The sequence below is a fragment of the Punica granatum genome, chromosome 3 (assembly GCF_007655135.1).
Source record: "Punica granatum isolate Tunisia-2019 chromosome 3, ASM765513v2, whole genome shotgun sequence".
In the NCBI taxonomy this organism is placed as follows: Eukaryota; Viridiplantae; Streptophyta; class Magnoliopsida; order Myrtales; family Lythraceae; genus Punica; species Punica granatum.
In genome coordinates this window covers 30512961-30537144 of record NC_045129.1, presented here as the reverse complement: position 1 = coordinate 30537144, position 24184 = coordinate 30512961, and the positions used below count along the sequence as shown (strand labels likewise).

General features: G+C 40.3%; 4 protein-coding genes across 9 annotated transcripts; 3 read left to right on the top strand and 1 right to left on the bottom strand.

Annotated features, from left to right (window-relative positions):
* Positions 1-2098: 2098 nt before the first annotated feature.
* LOC116199365 lies at positions 2099-7763 on the top strand. Its single transcript, XM_031529688.1, has 15 exons — positions 2099-2276; positions 3550-3721; positions 3890-4001; positions 4091-4198; positions 4499-4603; positions 4876-4959; positions 5053-5168; positions 5326-5427; positions 5523-5636; positions 5733-5789; positions 6149-6215; positions 6331-6384; positions 6621-6695; positions 7054-7089; positions 7240-7763. The coding sequence occupies exons 2-15, from the start codon at positions 3702-3704 to the stop codon at positions 7330-7332; spliced, it is 1143 nt and encodes a 380-aa protein (XP_031385548.1). The 5' UTR covers positions 2099-2276; positions 3550-3701; the 3' UTR covers positions 7333-7763.
* Positions 7764-9441: 1678 nt separating this feature from the next.
* LOC116199366 (UDP-xylose transporter 1) lies at positions 9442-12178 on the top strand. Its single transcript, XM_031529689.1, has 8 exons — positions 9442-9642; positions 9816-9975; positions 10285-10469; positions 10652-10719; positions 10818-10950; positions 11078-11239; positions 11337-11606; positions 11794-12178. Exons 2-8 carry the CDS (start codon positions 9849-9851, stop codon positions 11899-11901), a joined length of 1053 nt encoding a protein of 350 aa, XP_031385549.1. The 5' UTR covers positions 9442-9642; positions 9816-9848; the 3' UTR covers positions 11902-12178.
* A 104-nt stretch (positions 12179-12282) lies between these two features.
* On the bottom strand, positions 12283-14188 carry LOC116199367 (ycf20-like protein). 2 transcript variants are annotated; one of them, XM_031529690.1, is made up of 3 exons: positions 13960-14188; positions 13389-13686; positions 12283-13282 (listed from the first exon to the last, which is right to left on the bottom strand). In XM_031529690.1, exons 2-3 carry the CDS (start codon positions 13580-13582, stop codon positions 12838-12840), a joined length of 639 nt encoding a protein of 212 aa, XP_031385550.1. In that variant the 5' UTR covers positions 13583-13686; positions 13960-14188; the 3' UTR covers positions 12283-12837. The 2 variants fall into 2 exon arrangements, with proteins under 2 accessions (XP_031385550.1, XP_031385551.1); XM_031529691.1 differs by having other exon boundaries at positions 13389-13589.
* Positions 14189-15141: 953 nt separating this feature from the next.
* Positions 15142-22874, top strand: LOC116200205 (protein ENHANCED DISEASE RESISTANCE 2). 5 transcript variants are annotated; one of them, XM_031530986.1, is made up of 21 exons: positions 15142-15500; positions 16264-16338; positions 16472-16525; positions 16627-16692; positions 16775-16836; positions 17492-17622; positions 17693-17739; positions 17817-17914; positions 19183-19278; positions 19377-19441; positions 19529-19600; positions 20136-20282; positions 20384-20676; positions 20848-20911; positions 21020-21195; positions 21334-21435; positions 21538-21588; positions 21711-21854; positions 21977-22072; positions 22305-22406; positions 22529-22874. In XM_031530986.1, the coding sequence occupies exons 1-21, from the start codon at positions 15354-15356 to the stop codon at positions 22619-22621; spliced, it is 2181 nt and encodes a 726-aa protein (XP_031386846.1). In that variant the 5' UTR covers positions 15142-15353; the 3' UTR covers positions 22622-22874. The 5 variants fall into 5 exon arrangements, with proteins under 5 accessions (XP_031386846.1, XP_031386847.1, XP_031386849.1 ...); XM_031530990.1 differs by having other exon boundaries at positions 15445-15500; positions 16264-16394; XM_031530987.1 differs by lacking the exon at positions 16264-16338.
* The last annotated feature ends 1310 nt before the right edge of the window (positions 22875-24184 follow it).

Genomic DNA, 24184 nt, shown 5'->3' with positions numbered 1-24184 from the left:
TTCACCTTTTTCTCTTGATTAAAAAAAATGCTTGTTTATTTTATTTTATTTTTATACAGGAGATCCATGACTTTAATAAGGATAGTTTATCTTACTATTAATTTTTTTGGTTATAAAAGAAGCTCATATATATAATAAAATGAAATGGTAATCCTATTATGAGAATTGAACTTGCAATCTCTTGATTGGTAGGCAAAGACATGTGCCATTGTAGTGCACCCTCTGTCTCATTTATTTTACGTTTAGTTAACAAAAAGTTTGAATTATTTACATATAAATAGATAAGAAGAAATTCATTCATAGCATTGATGGACAAGGCGATTGGCAAATGTTGTAAAATTCATCTCCCCTAAATCTTTAACTACTTGTGGGATTGCTACGGGGATGTATCTAGAAATTTAGTTTTAGTGAAGCGAAATTTAAAGAAGGCAAAGGCATAATATAACTATAAAGTTGTGGTGAGCAAGCTAAGATAATTTCTTTCAAAAAACAATAAATATATTACTATATGTGTTCGCAATACTTATATATGATGATATTTTTTTTATGTGTGTCCTGGTATCCTAAGCCTAACGGGTCCTGACTAGTCTAATTCGAGTCGAGTCAACCCATTAAAGAGGAATATCTCTCATAGTATGGATTTTTTTTCATTTACAATACTCAAATCTGAGATCTTATTTGAGATGAACCAACGCCGAACCGCTTGAATCAATCTGTGTTGGTTTAGATGACGCCCTTTTGATTGAATTAATTATGGGGGAAATGCGATTAATCATTTTGAGGAGATTATAAAGCATCATTACTACCATATAATAATCGACTTTTAAGGTACAAAATAAAGATTGGCGCCATAGAAATAAATAAATAACTTAGCTTTTACATATGTCACCCATCCCATGCTGATAACCTTTTAATAAGTCTTTCCGAAAAAATAGCTCTCAATTTATTGGTCCACGTAGCATATAAATTGATTATTTAAACAGGCTTCATACTGATTTGATTAATTAATTAGCTGTGTTATAGTAATTAATTAATTAATTTGAAAGTGAATTCAGTGTTGAAAAGTAATCAATACACGGTGATGCGGATTCTCCTGATTGGCTAAAGTCCGACATATTACTGGGACAACCTGCAAACGGACAAAAAAATTTGTCCAGTTCAAATTCGCTGCTCCGGGCGTCGCCGTCCCCTCAAGGAGGAGCTCACTGGCCAATAGGGGGAAGATTTCCCTGTGCGCCGGGACCTCGTGAGCCCGAACCAAGTTGGAACCCATCACTAAGCGATATTCTTTTTGGCCATGTTTGGTGATCGGGATAACAAGTGGAATGGAATTTTGAAAATCTCTATCATATGTATGGATACACTAGGATTGGGATTAGATTTGGTATAAGGTATGATAACTTATTAAGGAAATTATCCCAATGAAGGGGTGAGATACAGACAGATTGAGATTATATTGAGGTCATGGTCCTCACCTGCGACGGTAATGGCCAGCGTCAGTGCCCCACCGCCTCTCTTCTTCAACCATGGTTGTTTTGTCTATGAAATATATGTAGTACTGATCCTGAATCGGATGCGATCGAAGCAAAAATATGTATATTACAATATAGGCAAATTTACATTTTGTACTAGTAACATACAACTATTTTTTGTTTCTGAAATATCAATACAAAGACTAATATAAATCAACAAATTTTTTCATCCACCTACATATTTTTGATCCTATATGGGGATAGGCCATGTTTACCTTTTTTTTGTGATTTGTTTAGGAATTACCGACCCGTCCGACGTACAACCCGATCCTCGAGGTCACGATGCTTCGAGTTCAGCAGGTTGAGACGAGAATTCCATGTGAGGAGAATAAATACTTCAGGACCAGGTAAATTTGTGGCTCATGTGCGCCCGGTGCATGTTATGTGATACATGTACGGCGAATTGGAGATTTTCCACGTGGCGGGGCTGCGTTGGCATGGGCGTCAGCTAACCGCAGAAGCCCGGCACTGTACGGTCCACCGAACAATGGCGAGGAATTCAAAAGCTGGAGCGAGGGCAAATCCGTCAGCTAATAAAAAAAAGGGGGCCGTCTTCTTCTCCTCCCCCTTTCAGATTGCAAACAACAAAGCATATAACAGGAGAAGCCTCCTCCGTCTCCCCTCTCTCTCTCTCTCTCTATCACGAAGATCTACGGAGCTGGTGATCCGCATTCGGTCACGGCCATTTGCCGATCCTTCTGCGAGCTTCCGGCGATGGCGATGGTTCTGCTCGTGATTTCCGAGGTAACGGAACCATAATTCCTTGCAGCACTTTCGTTCCGTACTACGCGTGTTCCTTCGAGCATTTTGAGCTTCCGTTTATCTTTCCTCCCGGCGTTTGTTGGCTCAATTCCGCCATTTCTGTTTGTCTGCCTTCGGTAACCGTCTGCAATGGAATGGAATTTCTTCATCTAATCGTCACGTTCGATTCGAGCTTTAGAGTAATAGTTTCGCAGGGCTTGAGGTGATATGGTGCTTGGTGGATCGGGAACCTTCACGAGTGGGAGGTTTAGCTGCAGTGAGATGATTGCCGTTCACTGAGCTTATATTCTCTGAGTAGAAATGAGCTGGCTGGATGTTCTATGCTGTTGTAGATGCTCGATTTCTTGGCTTTTAAGTCCGTAGACATGGAATCCCGAGCTCCATAGTGGGTGTGTGTGCATGCCGTATCTATGATACAACAATTTCTGTGCTTTGGAGTTTCTGTCGAAGAAATTATTTGTTATTTCTCATGAGTTGGAGATCGTTTGTTCCCTAGGATTCTTTCAAGTAGGGTTTTTTTCTGTTCCCTGTGGTATTTTCCTTGCCTGCTTTTTGAGGATGGAGTGTTTGAAAGGAAGAGAAGTTCCTAGATTTGTTGCAGGTTCTAGGTGTGGAGTAGCATCATTTCTTCATTATAAAATATATAGTGACATTAAGCTTCGAAGAACTTGCCTTATCAGTTTCATTATTTAGGAAAATCCTATTTCGTATAGTTGCTGGAATTGAAAATGGTATAACTGCTTAATGAAGTAAGACTTTATTCTTCTCGTCAAATCCATGATGGTGCTGTGTGTTTGTAGCAATCTTATGCTTCATCAATTTGACTGTGAAGAACTTTTGAGCCCTGCAGATATTAAATAAAATGCTTGCTGGGAGCAATAATTGATTAATTCTCCAGGGCGAGTAGTAGATCATAATGCTTTATGTAGGTCTCTATTCAACTTGTCCTTAATATGGAGGTTGAGGGATAGATAAGGCTTTGAACATTTCGAAATCCCACTTTGAGTTGTCTAAATGGAAGAGCCATGATGGCTAATATTTCATGAATTATAGACCTTTCATCCGGATATGATGCTGGGCTGCATGCACCTGCTGCATATACGTATTTTTTTCAGCATTCTATTATTTCCAGTTTGGATCATGTGGATGGGTTTGGCAGTTGTCATCCCCTCACTGCTGGTTTTTAAAATGATTTCCAACTCCCTTATAGTGGCAAAAGAATTCCTTATGGAAGCTGATATGTTTTGCTTTGCAGTCTTAAAGCTGGAAGCACATTTCAACTGCGAGCTGCACACTAGGAGAATATTGTTTCGATCTTGGAATTAGATCTTTTCTGGGGCCATTAAAGAATCATCTTTTTTATCAGCACTCTGATCTGCTAATTAGAGGGCCTAAAACAAGTTGACCATGGGGACATCGCACCGCAGGTTTGTTTCCCATGAATTTTCTTTCAATTAATTTTCTCAAAGAATTCCCTTTTCCCTTGACTTGTCTTTTTCCTCCTTTATAGATATTTTCGTGTTCTCAAAATAAAACCAGATTATTTTTATCACAATCTTTACAATAGTCTAAGCTAGTCCCGTTACAATATGCAGTGGTGCTTTTAGAAAGACAAATGATGGCGCCAGGCTTATCATCACAGCTGTTATGGGAATTGTCTTTGGATTCTTTGTTGGCGTTTCATTTCCTTTTGTTTCTTTGTCAAAGGTATATCTCTCCTCTTCCAGAAATGTGCTACTGATGCATGGCCATTATCATTCCATAATTGTGCAGCTTATATGGATTTAAAATTGCAGATTAACTTAACTACCAGCATCATGTCATCTCTTGATCTAATTAGTGAAGATGGTAGACCATTCAGAAGCAAAACCTCTGAAAATCTAAAACCAGGCGAAATCCCTAAGGTATGTATGCGGATATTTCCCTTCTTTTCAGGTTGATTACCACATCTTCCTAATGTTATGAATGTATATTATACTCTTACAACCGGTACAGTTATATTTACTCAAAAGCATTTTCATATGTAAAGACGGAAAAGAAATTTACAAAATCGCTTTCTGAGAATGGAAGTAAACTTTAGATCATTTATGTTGGCATACTTTCGCTGCCTCCGTTGCACCATTGCATTGTGTTTCTAAGTTAAAAGTACCCTCCGAGCTTAGCTGTAGACTAAACTGGCTTTTGGATTCTTGACTTCTTCCCAGATACATGTCCCGACAAATCCCCGTGGTGCAGAGTCATTACCCCCTGATATTGTTGTTGCAGAAACGGATCTCTATCTGCGGAGATTATGGGGAGAGCCCAGTGAGGTACGTTTTCTTTATAGTTCTGTTATGGCAGTATTGGCTACTGCTAGAAGATTGTGTTTTATATAATTATTTAATATAAATTATATATTGGTTTTGGATTGAGTTTGATGAGTATAGCCAATATATTTAAATAGCAACTTGTAGAATGCACATGTTGTCCCTGGAATCTTGCAGGTGGTTGGTGGGTATGGTGGGCGAAATTTTATCTTTGGACTGTTATTAGTCACCTATATGATAGGATTTTTGTTATGCTGACTTTGGTTAAATTTCAGGATTTGAAGAAAAAACCAAAATATTTGGTCACGTTCACTGTTGGTTTTGATCAGAGAAATAACATTAATGCGGCAGTTAAAAAGGTTTGCTTAGAGCTTCTGAGATTCCTTCTCAAATGATAGTCATAAAATGGTTTTTACATTGCTGTAGTGATACGTGATTCAAATGTTTGGCAGTTCTCAGATGATTTCGCTATCATGCTTTTTCACTACGATGGCCGGGCAAGTGAATGGGACCAATTTGAATGGTCAAAGAACGCAATCCACATCAGTGTCAAGAGGCAAACTAAATGGTAATTTCAGAGATGCCCCCCTGCGTACTCTCCTGTAGCTTAAATTCTGTAGAATATATGCTAACTTGATCCTCAGCATCTTCTTCCCAGCTCAAATGAAGTGTCCATTGCTGTTCAAAGAAGCACTGTCTCTTATGACATTCCTTCTGTTTTGCAGGTGGTATGCAAAAAGGTTTCTGCATCCTGATGTTGTAGCAGCTTATGAGTACATATTTATTTGGGACGAGGATCTTGGAGTTGAACACTTCAATGCGGAGAAGTAAATTATCAATGAGATTTCTTTTTTCTTTTAATTACTGAGTTCAGCAATGTTTCTTTTCTCTTTTTTCTTAATGCTTTCATGCAACTTACCAGATACATTCAGCTGGTGAAGAAACATGGTCTGGAGATATCTCAGCCGGGTCTTGAGCCCAATAATGGTTTGACATGGCAGATGACAAAGAGAAGAGGCGATAAAGAAGTTCACAAGTACTTCATTCATTCCCTCCCTCCCTCCTCTCTTCTAAATCTCATTTCAGGCGTAATTGTATGTTTTCCATGACATTCCTGTGCTTTGGCAAACAGGGACACAGAGGAGAAACCAGGCTGGTGCAGTGACCCACATTTGCCTCCATGTGCCGCGTAATCTCTCTCTCTCTCTCTCCTCCCTCCCCCTTCCCCTATCCAAAGAAAAAAAAGACATCATAGGAAGCATGATCAACAAAGTTATTAAGTGTCTCTTTTCTTTTCTCAAGACTGATTGGGTAAGATTTTTCAAGGTTGTGAACAAGTCTTCCTACATTGCTCTTGAGCAACTTTTCCAAGAGTAGATTGTCACAGTTGTTCCTACATAGGTTGGCTAATGAGTTGGCACTTGCATCAAACGATCAAAACTTGCTTGAATTAATTAGCCCAAATACTTGGGTACTTTTTAATCTAGTGTGAAACCAAGCAAACCATCTTTTAGAGTTCTCATATTAGTTGTTTTTTATTTGGTTTAGGTTTGTGGAAATCATGGCCCCCGTCTTTTCTCGACAAGCATGGCGTTGTGTATGGCATATGATTCAGGTAGCTTCAGTTCCAAGAAATTGTTGTGGTTTGTAATGTCAATTGGTTATTGTCCAGGTGGATTCCATACAATTGAGAGTATCGGCTGACAAAATGCTTTGACAATTGTGTGTAGAATGATTTGGTTCATGGATGGGGGTTGGACTTCGCTCTCAGACGATGTGTAGAGGTCAGTGATTAGTCACTCTCCATTTCCTTTCGAACCATGGAATGGTTCAGTTTTGGGGCTTTTCAGCATGGACTTGAATAATGTTCCACTTTAAGTTGGCATTCTCTATAAGCTTAGGACTGATCAGTTTAGGACTGTTGACGATGCATTTATTAGAAATTGTGAAGGAGTGAATTCAGTTTTTTCATCTCAGAACAGATATTGGACATAACTCTCTCTTGCTTTGGATTCTGCAGCCTGCACATGAAAAAATTGGTGTGGTTGATTCACAATGGATTGTTCATCAAGTAATTCCTTCTTTGGGGAGTCAGGTAATAGGCACCCCTCGATTATGGCATATTTGAACTCGGTACTTCTCTAAGCAAGCATATGATTCCTAACCTATTAAAAAGTTGAAAGAGAAAAGCATGATTTCTTGGGTGAGCTGAATATCTACGGGGTAAGAGCACACATGAAGCAAGGAAAGGGAAATGGCACAATGTATCCACAGGATCAGAAATGAGAGAGAATGAATGATCTTTAGTTTTAGTATGATGAAATTGAGAATTTCTACTCTCTTGTATTTTTGTGCTTTCATCTGGAATGCATCTTTATTGCCGTTGACATCTTTATCTCCCTCACATGATCGAGCCTGTTTTCTCTTATCTAATACTGTCTATGAAATTGCAGGGTGAGTCAGCGAATGGGAAAGCTCCGTGGGAAGGGGTATGTATTTCTCTAATTTGATTTGCTTAATGTGCTTCTCGACTTGTTTCCCATATTCAAAATCTGCACTTCCAAGTGCTTAGTATGCCTATTGGAACCTTTCTTTAGTGGTAGTTGATTAACTCTCCCATCTTTCACACATTCTCTCAGGTAAGAACGAGATGCCGACACGAGTGGTCGATGTTCCAAAACCGTCTTACTAATGCGGATAATGCCTATTTAGCTCAGATTGGGAAGGGGTAATGGTGACGAGTTCCCTGCTTCAGCCCAGTGGGATTTTCTGTACATGACGACATTCTACTGTCAAGAGCCCTAACAGTTTCACACGAGGCAGCCCCTTTTCTATCTTTAGGAGGCTTGTTTTATCTGAGGTAGCAGTGTCTATTTTTGTATAGGCATTCTCGCGAGTTATGAGAGGGCAGATGAATGCTCCCATTCTGTTGGTGTAATAGCTCGAAGTTCCTCTGCCTTAAGTCCTGTGTTTCCATCTCGGTTTTGTCTAATGTTAGTGGGCCAACCGATCAGTTGAGCGGCTTCATATTTTCGTTTGTTGAGTTGTAGCTTTTGTTCTCCTCTTGCCTTTGGACTATCATGGCTTGTTCACATTCTCAGTATGGACCGATACTATGTGAAGATATTTCTCAAAGTTAGTATACCAGCTTGTTCAGTGAGTCTCAATCTCGAGATTTCTATTACGCGAAAGAAGAGTTCTATCCAAGTTACTCCTTAAAAACTCCATCACTCCTTGATCCAGGGAAGAACCAGAGGGAACCCAAACTCCTGTAATGTTCTGGGAATCGCAAGCAACTTCGAACACTCCCAGAACTCCTGATGGACTGCCAGAACCAGTCTGACTCCCGGGATCGGTAGCACAGACATCGGTGTTTTTACAATATTCTGACGGGGAATATGGCCGTTGGAAGCTGTATGTAAAATAATTAATCCTCCAATAGTGTGATTATGAGACTAATTTTCTTCTGGGGTCAACCCCTCCTTGTTCATGCTAAGTTAAGTTGTCGCTTTCCAAACAGCAACACTGCACCTGCAGAAGGTTAATACTCATATTATTGACGACATTTCTTTAATTAATTCTTCTAGGAGGGTTTAATTTAAGGAGAGAATACTGGGAGATCCAATGCGTAATTTCCTTAAATATCTTGAAAACCCCTCTTCAACGCCCTAAACATTAAATCCGTGACTCGTAGATCGATGATCAAAGGGTCAAATGATAACTTCTTTGCATTCGATCAACCAGTATACACACCGGTCGGTCCATCTTACCTATAACCTCATAGCCTGTCCGAGTATCAAATATGCGATTTCCGGTGAAAGCTACATGCTACTCCCAGCATGTACCGCGTTCTTTCAAAATATTTATTAAAAAAAAAAAATTGGAATGGTTGGGTCGGTGACATAGAAATGCAATGGGGACTTCCGAGCTGTAGGGGGGGAGTTTTTCTTTTTGGTTTTTTATGGCTTGAGGGGGAGACCTGACGTTGGTTGAAGTCAAAATGAAGGGATTATTGGATCTGACACCCGACATAGGAACGAGAATGACCGATCCGTCCGTGTTTGGTCGGGAAGAGCTATGCATTTGCATTGCTTTGTTTGGCAGTTTCATTCCCCCAATTCTCCCATTTGAAGAAAACGTTTGTTTCACCTTCCAGGCTTTTGCCCTAAGCCTTCTCATTAGTTTTCATGGCTTGGCCAGGCTATACTTAACCCATCGGTACAAAGCTTCTACGGTCGATTAAAATGACTATTTACCTTGCCTTTCAGAGATCGCTGGAGGTTTCGACTGATGGGTCTGGTATCGCTTAGCGTTGATCTAAAGATTCCCCTAGAATGAACAATGTCATTAATACGATCTTGTCCATTAGATGAAAAAGGCTATGTATTAAAAGCTACAGCAAATGGTTTTCAAACAAAGAATTATTGCCAAAAAAGAAAGAAGCAATGCCATACGTGGAAAATGAGGACCACAATTCAAGCTCGAACGGAAATTAGGGCACTACATGTTAGGGTCTACTTTGTCGGCCGTCTTGGATAAGGCATTTTCCGACTTGACTGGTCAGGAAGCCAATATTTGCGAATGGCGTGATAGCTAACACCGATCCTGCCCAAAATGATCGGATTTATGATTATCGAACGGGTACATGACCCAAGAAACAGAAGGGGAGCTAGGAGGTCAAGCCCTTTTGCTTGCACTATCCGTCACCTTTTTGTTTATGTTGAACACATGAAATACAGAAATATTATTTTGGACCAACCCACCCTCCAACCTCAACCCTCACAAATTTCATTTATTAATAATATACCTATAAATCATTGGTCTCCTCTAACATAAATACAAACACTCCCTCTCACTCTCCCTCTGCATCTCTTTATCCTCATTCAAGCCTTCTCCCTCCATCCCACCCTCCCTCTCTCAAATTTCTGATCTTGCACAGAATTTTGGAGGCACTTTGCTCTTAAATTTATCTTTATTCTTCTTCTTCTTCTTCTTCTTTTTTAAATCCCATTTTTGGTTCATTCATAAATTCTCTGGCAAAGGTAATTGGTTTACGGTTAACTGTCCTCTTCTTCCTTGCATATGGCAGCATATTCGACCCGGTGTCATTGGTCTCGTTGCCTTTCTCTATAGGAGACAAGTCGGTGACTCACGAGTTCATGGTTCGTCCTTCGTGTAACGTGGTTAGACCATTTGTGTGTCTTTTTTGTTGCAGTGATTAAGTTTGTCAAGCAGCAAAGGAAGAGAGATGGGGGAAATGCACTACTCAGGGGTACAGTTGGGGGTGATAGGAGCTCTGTTCCTGTCAGTGGCATCCTCTGTCTCCATTGTCATCTGCAACAAAGCTTTGATGAGCAATCTCGGCTTCCCTTTCGGTATATAACCCAGTTTATCTCTTCACTTATCTAACCTCCATTTGATCAGTCGGTCTCTTGACCAAAAGAGCGGGCGAGTGGCTTAGATTGATCCTCGGATCAATAATGACAAGTAGTTGTAGATGCCACATCGATTGTCGTGAGGGCCCACAAGGATGGTTATGATTGATACGGTTAATAAGAATCTTCTCCGGATCGGTCCGTGCAAGATTCTTCCCCAGTGCACGGACTTGCACGGACCGGAGAGAAGGAACTGCAGGTATCCCGAGTTGCTGATGTTGTTTTTGCTGCTGTTGTTTGTGGGCGCAGCCACTACTCTTACGAGCTGGCACCTGATGGTGACGTTCTGCACACTCCACGCGGCCCAGCGGCTCAACTTCTTCGAGACCAAGTCCGTCGACTTGAAGACTGTCATGCTGTTCGGGATTCTCAACGGAGTCTCCATTGGTCTCCTCAACCTGAGCCTTGGCTTCAACTCCGTCGGGTTCTATCAGGTGTTTCTCCAATACATATCCATTCTTTACCGGTCCGGATTTGACTGGCGGGATTCGCAAAGATACATCAATAATGTTCAAGAATGAAACTCGAATATATTAGATATCCATGCCGATGGATCGGTCCTAGCAATAGTTTTTGACGTCTCCCTCTGACATTTCTTCGTTGAACCCTTTGACAGATGACAAAGCTGGCAATTATACCATTCACTGTATTGCTAGAGACCATTTTCCTGAAAAAGCAGTTCAGGTAAAGAAAATTTCATATTGGGGGGAAAAAGAAAATTCCAATGCTCAAACAACATTTTCAACTAATGGCATTGTCCGTTTTTTTTTTTTTAATTGCAGCCAGAAGATCAAATTGTCTCTGTTTCTGTTGCTGATTGGGGTGGGAATAGCCTCAGTGACTGATCTGCAGCTCAATTTCCTTGGCACGGTCCTCTCTGGTCTTGCAATCATCACCACCTGTGTTGGGCAAATTGTATCCTTTCCCATACAAAATTTTGGAATCTTTGCACTCATCCTTTCTTCCCGAATCGAATATGAAATTAAAGGGCAGAAGAGGAAAATGAAAAACAGTGTGTTCCTTAAAAGTTTTCTCCAATCAGCTGACAAACACAATACAGAAGAAGCTGAATGTCTCCTCCACGCAACTTCTTTACCAGTCTGCACCTTTCCAGGCGGCTATCCTCTTCGTCTCCGGCCCTCTCGTCGACCAGTACCTCACCAAGCAGAACGTCTTCGCATTTAAGTACTCTCCCATTGTCCTGGTGAGCTACTAAGAGACCGAAATGTGCGCATTGACGGAAGATCGAGACAGTGAAATGGGTTGCTCGAATGACTGATCGAGGATACCTGTACTTGCAGGTCTTCATCGTGCTCTCGTGCCTGATAGCAGTGTCCGTGAACTTCAGCACATTTCTGGTCATAGGCAAGACATCGCCCGTGACGTACCAAGTCCTAGGCCACCTCAAGACCTGCCTCGTCCTCGGCTTCGGCTACACACTGCTGCATGACCCGTTCACGGAGAGGAACATCATCGGCATCCTCATCGCGATCTTCGGGATGGGCTTGTACTCCTACTTCTGCACCCAGGAGAACAAGAAGAAGCAGTCCATCGACCTCTCCCTCTCTCAGGTCCCTTCTCGATCTCTCTCATATCAAAATCATAAGAAATGTCTTGACATTTCACGTCATCTATGTAACCAATCAATCATCCTTCTCGTTCTCTCTCATATAAAAATCATAAGAAATGTCTTGACGTTTCACGTCATCTGTATAACCAATCATTCACCGCCATCCCCCATATATTTCCTGCCTGCAGATTAAAGACAAGGAGGCTGCACTGCTGCTGGGTGGGAAGAACATGGGACTCCAAGACAAAGAAAGTCATCAGGAAAACAAAAAGTCAAACAGGGATTCCCTTGTCTGAGTCCTTCATTCTTTATACCTCATAAGGAACTCAATCCACATGGGTTCCTCCTTAAAGACATTTTGTTGGGTTGGACAGTTGAATTTTATCCTTCCAATAATTCTTCCCCTCAATTTCTCCTCCCTCAGGACTTGGTCCATACATACACATTGTAATATGGTTCCAGAGACTCAACTCCAGATGCAACCTTTCTTCAAGAATTCTTTTTTCTGCCCTCTCGTGGGCGTGTAAGTTCTCAATAGCAAAGAAGCAAGTAATCGAAACAGACAGATTCTGATGTTCTTCGCATGATCATGACCCTATCTCGAACACAAAAGACTCAAGAAACTAGCCACATAACAGGCTTCCTTAATCATCTGTCAGAAATTGTACACTCAAAAAGAAGATTCAGAAGAATACATTAGCTGCCAATTGCTTAAGACCAAGGAAGCCCATTCGAAGACAAACAAGTGAAATGAATGTAATCAATGGGTTTACAATCTGTACCAACCCAATAGAAAGAGACTTATCTAGCTACAGAATACCCGAAAAAGTATTACACCAAAGACTTCTTGGCTTCTAAAACAGCAGGAGCCCGGAAAAGGCTTTAGCCTCGTTAAGTCACCTTTCCCTATCAGATTCAGCAATTGGTACTGACCGAGAGAATGAAGTCAAGTACATAACCACATTGATGAAGACAACTAATCTGCATAAGAATAAGCTCTGGTTCTGAAATTTCGGTTGGTGTTGAACCCATAACCACCAACCTTTCAATCACCATCATGTAGTGCCTTCTCAACTGTTCACATTCAGTTTGAATTTGGTGACTTGGTCTTGAAGGACATAAAGAATTTCCAAGTTTCCCCCTTTTCCTTTCTTCAAGAAAAGAGAAATTATTGAAGAAAACATCTGAGGTTGCCCTTTACAGTGGGTTAACATGGCATCAAGTGAAGGTCTCTAGCTACCTAGCTTGAAAGCATCAACAAATAGGCCCAAGCAAACACCCGCTTTCCAGTAATTCATCATCACGACAAAGGACTGGAATCTCGTGCTCGAAAGAGAAGGGGGCTTCCTATACATAAGCATACCGATCCCTTCAATGGCGGCAACCACAACACCTGCTACAAGCACGTCCCAGTCCCCAGTCTGCCCAAGAATCGTAGCAAGGGCATTTGCTGTGTAGAAACCCAATAATAGGAGAAATATCTTCATAGGGAAGTTCTTTCGAGCAGAGTTCAGCTTCTGTAAAAGTTGTCTTCCACCGGCTATAACGATCCTTCCCAATCGGGTTCTGTTTAGATCAGCATTGTCGCCGTTAAGGCTCTCTTCATCGCCATTGCCCGAAATCCCGCCCGTGTTAAGAGCAAAGGCTATTCTCCAGTCATGTCTTTTCATCAGAAGACTGATTCACAAAACAAGGCAATTACATTACTCAAATGCAGATTATAGTTGGCCACCTATCAAAATGAAAAATGCGATGCTAGAAGAGTTACGGAATATTCATTTACCTTTCCCCTGAGAAAGATGTGGACTTTAAGCGAAAGCTAGTGCTTGAGTGTTGTCTACTAAAACTCGGTTCCTGGCTTCGGGATGGGATAGCAGAAGTTGCTAGGGTCATGTATAACCTTTCGGGGACTTCATTTTCCATTACTAATGAACCAGACTGCATCGTAACAGCTCCCAAAATGCAGGCCATCGGCATGTATTTACTGTAAAAAGAAGAGAATCGGGGGAGAGGGGAAAAAAAAAAAAAACAACCACCACCACCACCACCTTAACGACATTGAAGGACACGATAAGGTGGAACTGGTGTCAAAGGTTCAATCGGAGAGGTGACGATTACGCAACGAAAATCACTTGCACGGCTGCAGAATTTTTCAATTAACCAATAGCTAGCAATCTGTTAATGCATGAAGTCCTAAAACCCCACTAATTACTCATGTTCTTCAGCTCAAACCTCAGCCAATATCATATTCAATCTGAATTTGAGGTAGCATAACATTCTGATTATCAACGAGCCCTATCCAACAATCACAGACTGAGGCATGATAAAGAGGGACAAGTCAAGGAGATTCTTACGGAGAATGCGTCGATTCTTGCAGGAACCAGCTAATCAGTTCAGGCTACTGATTGAAAAAACAACTCAGAAATGGACGAAAATCAACAGATTTCGTGAACAGGAATGCTTCGACGGAGGAATTGAAGCCGAAACCGTCACCTGGAGCTGATGATGACGATCGATGCTCACTCACCATGAGAGGTGGGAAGGAGCTCTGTCCACTGTACCAACTCATCACTCTGGGAAGATAATCAATCACAAGAGCAGGACGGGACGAAGCAATGGCCGAGGAAGAGTAGATGGGCCGATCTGGGCAGGCCCATTGGGCCGTTGATGGGCCGGAATGCTGGTCCACTTTCTGAGCCCATATAACGCTTTTTCTAACCCGTGCTCAAGCTCCGGAGCTTGAAACCTTCCACTCCATCTCGAGACTCGTGTTACGATCGACCGATCAAGAACGATTTGCAATGCCCAGTTTAACGATGCAGATGGTCCGGCCATTATGCCATCATCAACTCATCATCTACCAAGAACTATGGCACGCACAAGTGGACTCTCGGTGACTTGGATTAAGGCCAAGGCACAATGGGCTCCCATGCTAGTTCAACATCACGTGTGACATGCCAACCCACATTGCAAGTTTTGAGCTCGAATATTCGTGCTTCTACTTCTCTCTCGAGTTGCCGTTACGATCATCTGACAAGGCAACAACTTGCTTTCCTAAGGGACCAAAACACCGAGAAAATCGACCGACACTAAGAAGATTGTTTGTCCGTTGTGATCTGTGACTATGCGATCACATCGGATGCCTAATAATGTAACGTTGTTAATGCGACCCAACTGTCCAAGGCATTTCCATTATTTTGAAACTTTTGGAATGGAAAAAGAAATACGATTATGGATACGGATACGGATACGAATATGTATAAGTAAAAGGATAATGATTGAAGATTGTTTCTTATCAACGTGAATTGTTCAAACAGTTCGACATTTGTTTTACTTAAATAAAATCTCGATTCAAAATTTTATGAATTGAGAAAATTTAGACTCAAGAAAGTTTTAGTCATTGAACCGACCATACTTAATCGCTTTAATCGGGTCTAATTAGGTTTTCGGATACCGGATAAAAAAGGTTTGACGTAAAGAAGATTCCTTCTTCTTCTTCACCATTCTTTGTCTTTATTGTATTCCCTTCAGCCAATCGTCATTCGTCAGTTTAAAAGCTTTCAACCAACAGAGTGACACAGAGAGAGGGAGAGACCGACGAGCTTCCCTGACACGAATCCCGAATCCTCTGAGCCACCGAAGCTGAGAATTCATCAGCGGGAGGAGCTGTCGATGCTCGAGCATTCCTAGTTCGGAGAAGAGAATCGTCGATTGAGGTCTCTGTTGCCGTCTCCGTCTATCAGCTGCTATGGGCGACGGGGGAGCAGCAATGGAGGGATGGCTGTACTTGATCCGGTCGAATCGGATCGGGTTGCAGTACTCGAGGAAGCGCTACTTCGTGCTCGAGGATCACCACCTCAAGAGCTTCAAATCCGCTCCGTTATCCAAGGACGAGGTGGCCTCTCCGATCTAACTCCCCTCTCCTGCTCTCGTAAACTTCGGTTTCTTGATAGTGGGTAGCGTAGTTCATAAATTTTCATAGTCAAGTGCATTTTTTTAGCTGTTTTAGCCGATACACTACTAAGCCAAGCGTGATACTCGAAATGGGTAAAAGAAGAGGATCATGCAGCATGAAGAGGGCGTGTGCTTCAGAGTGGGATTCTCGGTGGTGAAATCCACGATCATGTTTAATATAAGACTGGAGAACTGTCACTCTGACAGAATGAAAATTGCGGCTAACTAAGATTCTTTTGGAGCTTAAAGCCAAAGAGGACATGATTGTATTTTCTTAAACAATTTAAATGTAATTGCCCTTTATTGCTTTGTGAATTTTTTTGAACTTGCTGAACTGGGTTTAGTGAGATGTTAAAGTATACTATACAAGTCATGATGGCGGGATATAGATATATCTATGGACTAGGGAGGAAATTGATTTCTAAAAGTTGTTCCGGTTCTGCTTAGCTCAATGCCAGGGGTAGAAAACTTTGCTGTGGAATGGCAAGTGCAGACTTATATGATGGGTATGTAGGGGAGGTCAGTTGAGTTGACAAGCTTGTGAAGCTTGGCGGGTGAAATGAGGAAATGTCTATGAAATACATGGAAGTGCCTTTACTGCTCTTCAATCTCTGCTTAGCGCAACCTGGCTCAGAATGGTTAATAATTTCCTCATTTGACTTTCACTTCTCTATTGTCGATCAAGCACTGATTTCTCATGGCAGGAGCCTTTGAGAAGTGCGGTCATAGATCCTTGCATACGGGTTGCAGATAATGGAAGAGAGAGCATTCATCGCAAAGTGTGATCATCATTCATGTCTTCTTACGCACCATAATTTTCCACGATTCTTTTTCTGTCGGTAACATTTTTGTATTAGCTTTCTTTTTTGGGGCAAATCTATAGTAGTTGCTAATAATTGTTTGCTCTTGTAGGTATTTTTCATATTTACACTTTACAATACTTCCAATCATAATGATCAGCTCAAGGTGCGTCAGAAACTCTTGTGCCTGCTAATTCTTTTGTTCTTCGGTTCCAAATAGATCATATTGTTTTAACTCACAGTTCTTAGTTGTAATAAAATTAACAGCTTGGAGCAAGTAGTCCTGAAGAAGCAGCAAAATGGATTCATGCCTTTCAGGAAGTCGTTTTAAAGGTTCAAACTTTTCAACTCTATTTATCTTGCAGAACTCTCTATCTCTACCTTTTAAAAAGCCAAATGTTTCTCTTCTTCGCAGGATGTTCCAGAATCAGGAGATAGTATTATGAGCTGCTCAAACAACCCAAGGCAATCTTTCATGTAAGGCACACAGAATGGAAGTCCGGCCGTTTATTCCCAGTATTGCCTATCTGGTCTTTTAAACTGCTTAATTAGCCATACCGACCCCCAGTACTTTGATGCGGCAATAACCCTAATTAGTGAAAGCATTTTCACCGTGTGCACAAGACATATTTGCTGCTTGGCTTAGATTATTACTGAACAAGATTAGTTCAATGTGGTTTAGATCCAAAGGGGCTGATGCTCCTGCCATTAAATTGGTAAACCATATAGCCATGTCTTGACTGGATTTCTGAAAATAAGTTGCTTGACTTATGCATTTTAATTCATCGCTTATGTACCACCAAGGTGGTAGTCTAGTTGGTAACGGACTTCGTCTTCCGAAGGGGAGGTCAAGGGATCGAAACTTGACTTAAACACGAAAGCGCTTGCGTTAGTAGACCCTTGTCCTCTATCCTATAGGAGCTGTTCCGGTCCACTATGCGCTTTGGTAGGGTCATGGTGATCTAGGTGGGTTATGTCTCACCGAGCCCTTTACCCATTCAGGCGAATGGAACATTCTATGGCGGCTGTGGAGCCCCTCTGGTCTCCCCCTCCTAGCCTTTTTGCTTATAAAAAAAAATTCATCGCTTATGTGCTACTTCAATACTTTTGCCTCTGTTTTGATGTTGATCAGGTTAAGCGGATCAAATAGGGTAAATAACATTAATTCCATAGACTGGACTCTTAGTTCATCCATCCATGCAGATCGAGCGACATCTGATGTCATTGCACCTTCAACGTGGACCATCTTCGGCTGCCACAATGGTAAGTTCTCTTTTATGTAGAATTGCTTGATTTAACTTGAAGCATGACTTATTAAGTGCATATTATGCAGGACTGCGACTTTTTAAAGAAGCAAAAGACAGAAATCTGCGTAGCAAGGTCTGCTGCTTCTCGATCTTTCTTGCTTTTGGTTTGAGTGTTCCATGCATCATCTAACAGCTGAGTACTGGTTGCAGTGGGATGACCATCCTGCAATAATGGCTGTTGGGGTGGTTGATGGAACATCAGAGGCCATTTTTCAAACCCTTATGTCTCTTGGTGTGTCAAGATCAGAGTGAGTATTCAGTCATCTGAACTTTGTAATTTGAAAGCTGAATTTTTAGTTATTTTATATGGTGGATGTGTTGTAATGTCTTATCAGAACATCGGATGTAGTTAGGATCATGAAGAGCAAATTTCATGTTCAGTTATTTAATGCTGCGTTTGGTTTGTAAGTAACATTTTAAAATCAGATTTTGATTTTGAAAAAGAGTAGGATAAATGGTTATGTATGGGGCCCACCCTTTGACTTTGTATGAGTAATATTGTTTTGTTGTGGGTAAAATTAAGTTAAAGTAAGATTTTAGGCCCTGTTTGGATTCGAAGTTAAAATCACCATGATTTTAACTTTAACTTTAACTCTACACTACACAACAAAACACACATTTGAAAAGTCAAACTGGTGCGTCCCATATCTTATTCAAACACACAATCTCATTATACACCATTATCTACTACATCCATTTATTTTATTTAAAGTCAAACTGGTGGGCCGACAAATCCTTGTCTTCTTCCTCAGTTAAAGTTAAAGTTAAAGTTTCGTTGACTTTAACTCTGAATCCAAACGGCCCGTTAAAATCTTACTTTGAAACCAAACAAGCTAACCTTTGGCATACTTTGTGGCGACTGTTTATTTTCAAAGACTGAACAAATATTTGACTGCATGTGTAGTGGCTACAGAGTGATGACTGATAGGAATGAGTTCCGTTTGTTGCAGATAATATCTATTAGGATTTCTCACCTTTGTGAAATGAAATCAAATGTAAATCACATATTCTGAAAATATATATATTTGTATATTTATTTACATTTAATTAGATGCTTAGGCTGTTTTTTAAGTAACTACTTTTAACGAGAAGGGGAGGAAGGGAGAGCCTGAGAGGAGGGTAGGAAGGCATCTCAAAGTAATTTTGAGCCCCACGCAAGTCAAAAGTCACTTATGATTTAAGTGGTTTTTAACTGAAGTTGGATTTTTGAATATGTCCTTCAGAAATTCTTTCATATTTTTTTAAATCTTGTTTAAGTTGTGAACTTGCAAGAGAATAAAGTGACATAATTAAGAATATTCATTCTTGAAACATGCATTTCGTCCTATTCTATCTGGAAGCTTATGAAAGCAACTTCTCTGCCTCATTAGAAGTCTTCTCATTGCTTTGCATCACGATACTGATATTTTTTATGCAATAGTCACTAACATTTGAGAAAAAGGCTGCTTCTTGCTCTTGTTTTATCAGTGTCATCTGTATTAGTCATTCACCATAAACATTGCAATTTGATCTGCAGATGGGATTTCTGCTTTTATAAGGGAAGTGTGGTAGAGCACCTCGATGGTCATACTGATATTATCCACAAGCAGCTATACAACGATTGGTTACCTTGGTTAGATCAATTATGCAACACTCATCACTTTTATTCCCAAAGTAGATGCATGGTTTATATCTCCTTGAGCTCCTGAAGTTACGTTTGTATAAATTCAGGGGAATGAAACGCAGAGATCTTTTATTACGCCGCTACTGGAGAAGAGAAGAAGATGGAACATATGGTACTGATCTCTTAAGGAGATCTTTTAGATGTTACCCTCAGCATATATGTCTAGATCATGAGCTAATGGCTTTTCCTTTTGTGGCAGTTATTCTTTACCATTCAGTGTTTCACAAGAAATGCCCACCTCAAAAAGGCTATGTACGCGCCTGCCTAAAAAGTAATGTATGCTGGAAGAGTACTTTGAGAACCTAACTTTGGTTGCTTTTGTTAAATTTTTTATTGCATTATCTTATTGATTCATGCACTCCACAAAGGCCCCTAGATGCTCAGCTTGAGATATTATGGAGTATGAGTAACAATGTGCACATGTGTACGTACAATAACAGTGTTAATTAGTAGCCTGTTTCTCTCTCGCAAGATTATCACTTTGTGCTTATTCATGAAATATTTTATTAATGAGTCTCTACATCATAGTGTTATGCCTTTTCATGGTGGTTCACATATTCTGGGATACATGATATATTAGACTCAATTACTATTAATACCACCTGTCAGCATGCTGTCTTCTTCACTACTTCAGTCAATTTGGCCATCATTGTACTCATGTTTCATTTAGACATGTATTATGATCAATTCCTCACTCTGGCCATAGACAGTATAAGTAATAGCCTTATTAGATTTCATTTGTTTGGCCACCAGACAAAATTGCACTTGCTGGGGAATAATGTAATGAGACTTTCTCTGTTTGGCAGGTGGGGGATATGTCATATCTCCTCTAAACCAGGGGAAAGAGTCGGTTGTAAAGCACATGCTGGCTATTGATTGGAAATATTGGAAAACGTACCTCCATAGAACTGCTGCTCAATCCATAACAATCAAAATGCTAGGAAGAGTTGCAGGTAAACCTCAGCTGTTCTTAATAATTCTATATGTATGCATTTTTCGCACTATGGATCTTCTAACATTTAACTGGATAACTGATTATCTGTTTTATTCACAGCATTAAGAGAGTTATTTCAAGCAAAACTAGGAGATTATCCTTCCTTAGATTTTTTTTCTGGAGAATTGTCAAGGAGTATTAGAGTGCAACAGCATGAAGCCACAGGATGGACAAGAGATAGTAAGACAAAGGGAGATGCTGCTGAAGAAGTGGAGAGAGCAGCTTCTGATCATGCAAGTCTCGTAAGCTTAAATGATGCTGCTGATGAATTCTTTGATATTCCAGACCCTTCAGATTATGACCAATCAGAAAGCGGCTGGTCTTATGATTTTGGCCCAGAAACACATAATCAGGTACCAGCTAATCTGAAAGAGGGGTGGTATTTACTACCCTCTCCTCGATCTCTGTCCTCCTTTAGTTTACGAAGTTTCATCAAACACCTCCAGAAATTCATTGATCATCAGTAGAGGGGATTCTGGGTAAGATGACCATCTTCTTATTTAATTTTGGTATTTGAATTGCAGGATACACGTCATCCAAAATTATCTACTGCAGCTGGTTTTGTGAAAAAATTACATGATCTTGCAGGCAAGAATTCGTGTTAACTTTAAGCTTTGTAGCAAAGAATACTAGTTTCCTCTGTTGTCATCCTAGTTTTATTCACGACTAGTGTGTCTAAAATCTTACTTATTACAGTTCAAAAGAGGGGCTATGTGGATCTACAGGAGACGGTGAGGGACGAGAACACCTCATTTCGCTATGGAGCTACCCTACCTCAAGACCCGACATGTACTTCACTTTCCACTTGGACAACAAGTGACCCCTCTACTTATTTGATCCGTGGAAAGAATTATCTGGTGGACCGCCAGAAGGTATATCATATATATCACTAGCTTCTTATCTCAAGTAGCCAGACTAATTGCCAGCAGTGATTTATTGTCATCGGGATAATGTGGGTTCCCATTGGCTTGTCCTTATTTCGTGCCTTTTATTTCCTTTCCATCTTCCAGGTTAAGGCAAAGGGCACATTGATGCAAATGGTTGCTGCAGATTGGTTAAGATCTGACAAGAGAGAAGACGACCTTGCAGGTCGACCCGGGAGCATTGTTCAGGTTGATACTTACCACATGCAACCATTTTAGCTGTCAAAACAACTTGCAATTCTATACTTATTCCGTCGTATTAGCATGATTTAAAAATTATATTTGTCACAGAAATATGCAGCAAATGGCAGACCAGAATTTTTCTTCATTATAAACATACAGGTAATTTTTTTTCCGCTTGTCTACCTCTTCCATCAAATTTTTGACCTTCAATGAAAGGGAGTATAAAGGAAAGATCTTTGACGATGTTGATGTCGTTGATATCATTACATTGGCTTTTTCAGGTTCCAGGCTCAACCACATACAGTCTTGCCCTATATTACATGATGAGTACTCCTGTTGAAGATTCACCCTTGCTTGAGAGCTTTATCAATGGTGACAATGCATACAGAAATTCTAGATTCAAGCTTATACCTTACATATCAAAGGTTGGCGCTTAAGTGATTGCTTTCACGGTTTTAATAAAAACTTGTAGGCGTTGTTGTTTGAGTTGGTATTGTCCACGTTATATATTTTGTTTGGTTCATCTCTGTTAAATATGATTTTTCAGGGTTCTTGGATAGTAAAGCAGAGCGTAGGAAAGAAAGCCTGCCTTATAGGACAAGCCCTTGAAATCAATTATTTCCGAGGGAGCAACTACTTGGAGGTAACTCAATCAAATGTTAAACGAATTTCATTTGTGGAGTAGGATCGGAATTACAAATTCTTGAATTATGGCATATATTGGGATCATTTGGGATTGGAAATGTGTGATCGTAAACAACTGAGTACCTACTATACCAGTGAGATACCGTGAAAACGCACTGCAATGATTGTGCAAGATTTATCATTTGGAAGTTCTTCAACAGCTTACATTGAATCTGTAACTTTTATCCCAGCTTGGAGTCGATATTGGGTCATCGACAGTTGCTCGGGGAGTGGTAAGTCTGGTCCTTGGCTACCTTAACAACCTAGTCATCGAAATGGCATTCTTGATACAGGTACTGCGAGTATCTCGTTGCCCTCCCATCATCTCAAACCTTCCATTTCACGTATTGTTTCTTCTCTCTATGAGTATGAGTCATTGCTGATATTTGTGGCAAAAAATGGTTCTTTCTTCCAGGCAAATACAGAGGAAGAGCTTCCGGAGTATCTTCTCGGGACATGTTGGCTCAACCATTTGGATGCATCTAAGTCGGTTTTACTGAGGCCGTGATATCATATTTAGGTTGTGTGTGGCGTGCGCAAACTAGGAGATTCTTTAATTCAATCAATTCAGACATGAAAAGAGAGAAAAGAATCAAACTCTGCCTTTGCTTATTGCTAAGCAGGCGATTCGCTGCAACAGAAAGTTCTTGTATTTTGTGCCCGTTAGCCGCTTTCAGATCCTTGTACGAAATAATGATTCAATCTATGTTAGGAAGATATAATGGATACGATCTGATATCTGAAGCTGTGATTTCATTTCAGCAAAGGTATACAAGACTTCTACCAAAAAAAAGCTATACAAGGTTGCCATACAAAGGGCAAATAGCGTGTGATCCTGGGAGCAACTGTGCTGCGTCTTCTATATGTGGGGTCTGTCTTGGTAGTTGGTAGGTCCCACCCACCACGACCTACGGTGGCTCTTATTGTTACCATCATTTTCACCGTCATCATTTTTTTCAGTGGGGATTTTAGTGGGAATGGAGATTACCGAGTCTAGTATAATGAATCATCGTTATTTTTAATATATAAAAAAAGTAAAAAAAACCGATGTAGGTATGTTCGATTAGTTTGATACATGTTCTCTTTAAATAAAATCTCAGATGAATTTTATGGAAAAAAAAAATTCACGTTAGGAGAATTTTACTTGTCAATGAATCGATTCAACTCAAATTAAATTAGTCGGAATATTTTGGATTTTCAGATATCATAGTATAAAAAAAAAGAGTAAATCCTATCAACACCTTCTATAATTTGTTGACACGTCAACTATAGCCTTTCAATTTATAATAGGATACTCACAATCACTAATTTTGCTGGACAACTAAGTGGAGAATTATCCATGATGGGTAGGCCGTGCATTGAATTGAATAATGTTTCATCTCTTCGCCTCGAATATAGAGATAATTCAAAATATCTTGTTTTCAGATACCTCCACTGACCGAATCTGAAGCGCTCACCAAGTTAAGGATGACATTTAGAGTGGGACGAAACTAAAATTGAAATTCTAAGGATATTGGATTTCCTAAATGAGTGTTTGTAGTAAACCAAAGCTTAGGATAAAGATATTTATGGAAATGACCAATATGCCCCAGAACGTAAAATATTTTTTAATCTTCAGAAAAATAAATTAAAATCTAAAATCTTTTATTAAAAAATCGAGGACTGGAATGGAAGGAGGGCTTCGCCGTATCGGTGTGGGTCGCCTAGACGGTGATAGCCGGCATTGGATCCGCCGCTCTGGATTTATCCTCCTATCCCTCTCCTCAAAGAGAGAGAGAGAGAGAGAGAGAGAGAGAGAGAGAGAGAAGAGGGAGGTCAAAGATTGGCCACTACCACCCCTATCCATCACTCCCCGATGGCTTCAAAAATAAAATTCTTCAATAGTTATTTTGGTAAATTCAATGTCAGAACAAAGACATTTCTTCATTTCTTTTGATGAAATATAATATAAGGATTAGTTTCTTAATTATTATATGTTATCTTGTACCAATCTTTATCTTCATCCTATCATCATCAAATGTCGGATAAGGATTTCGAAATTTCAATTCATATGGCAACCAAACGTACCCCA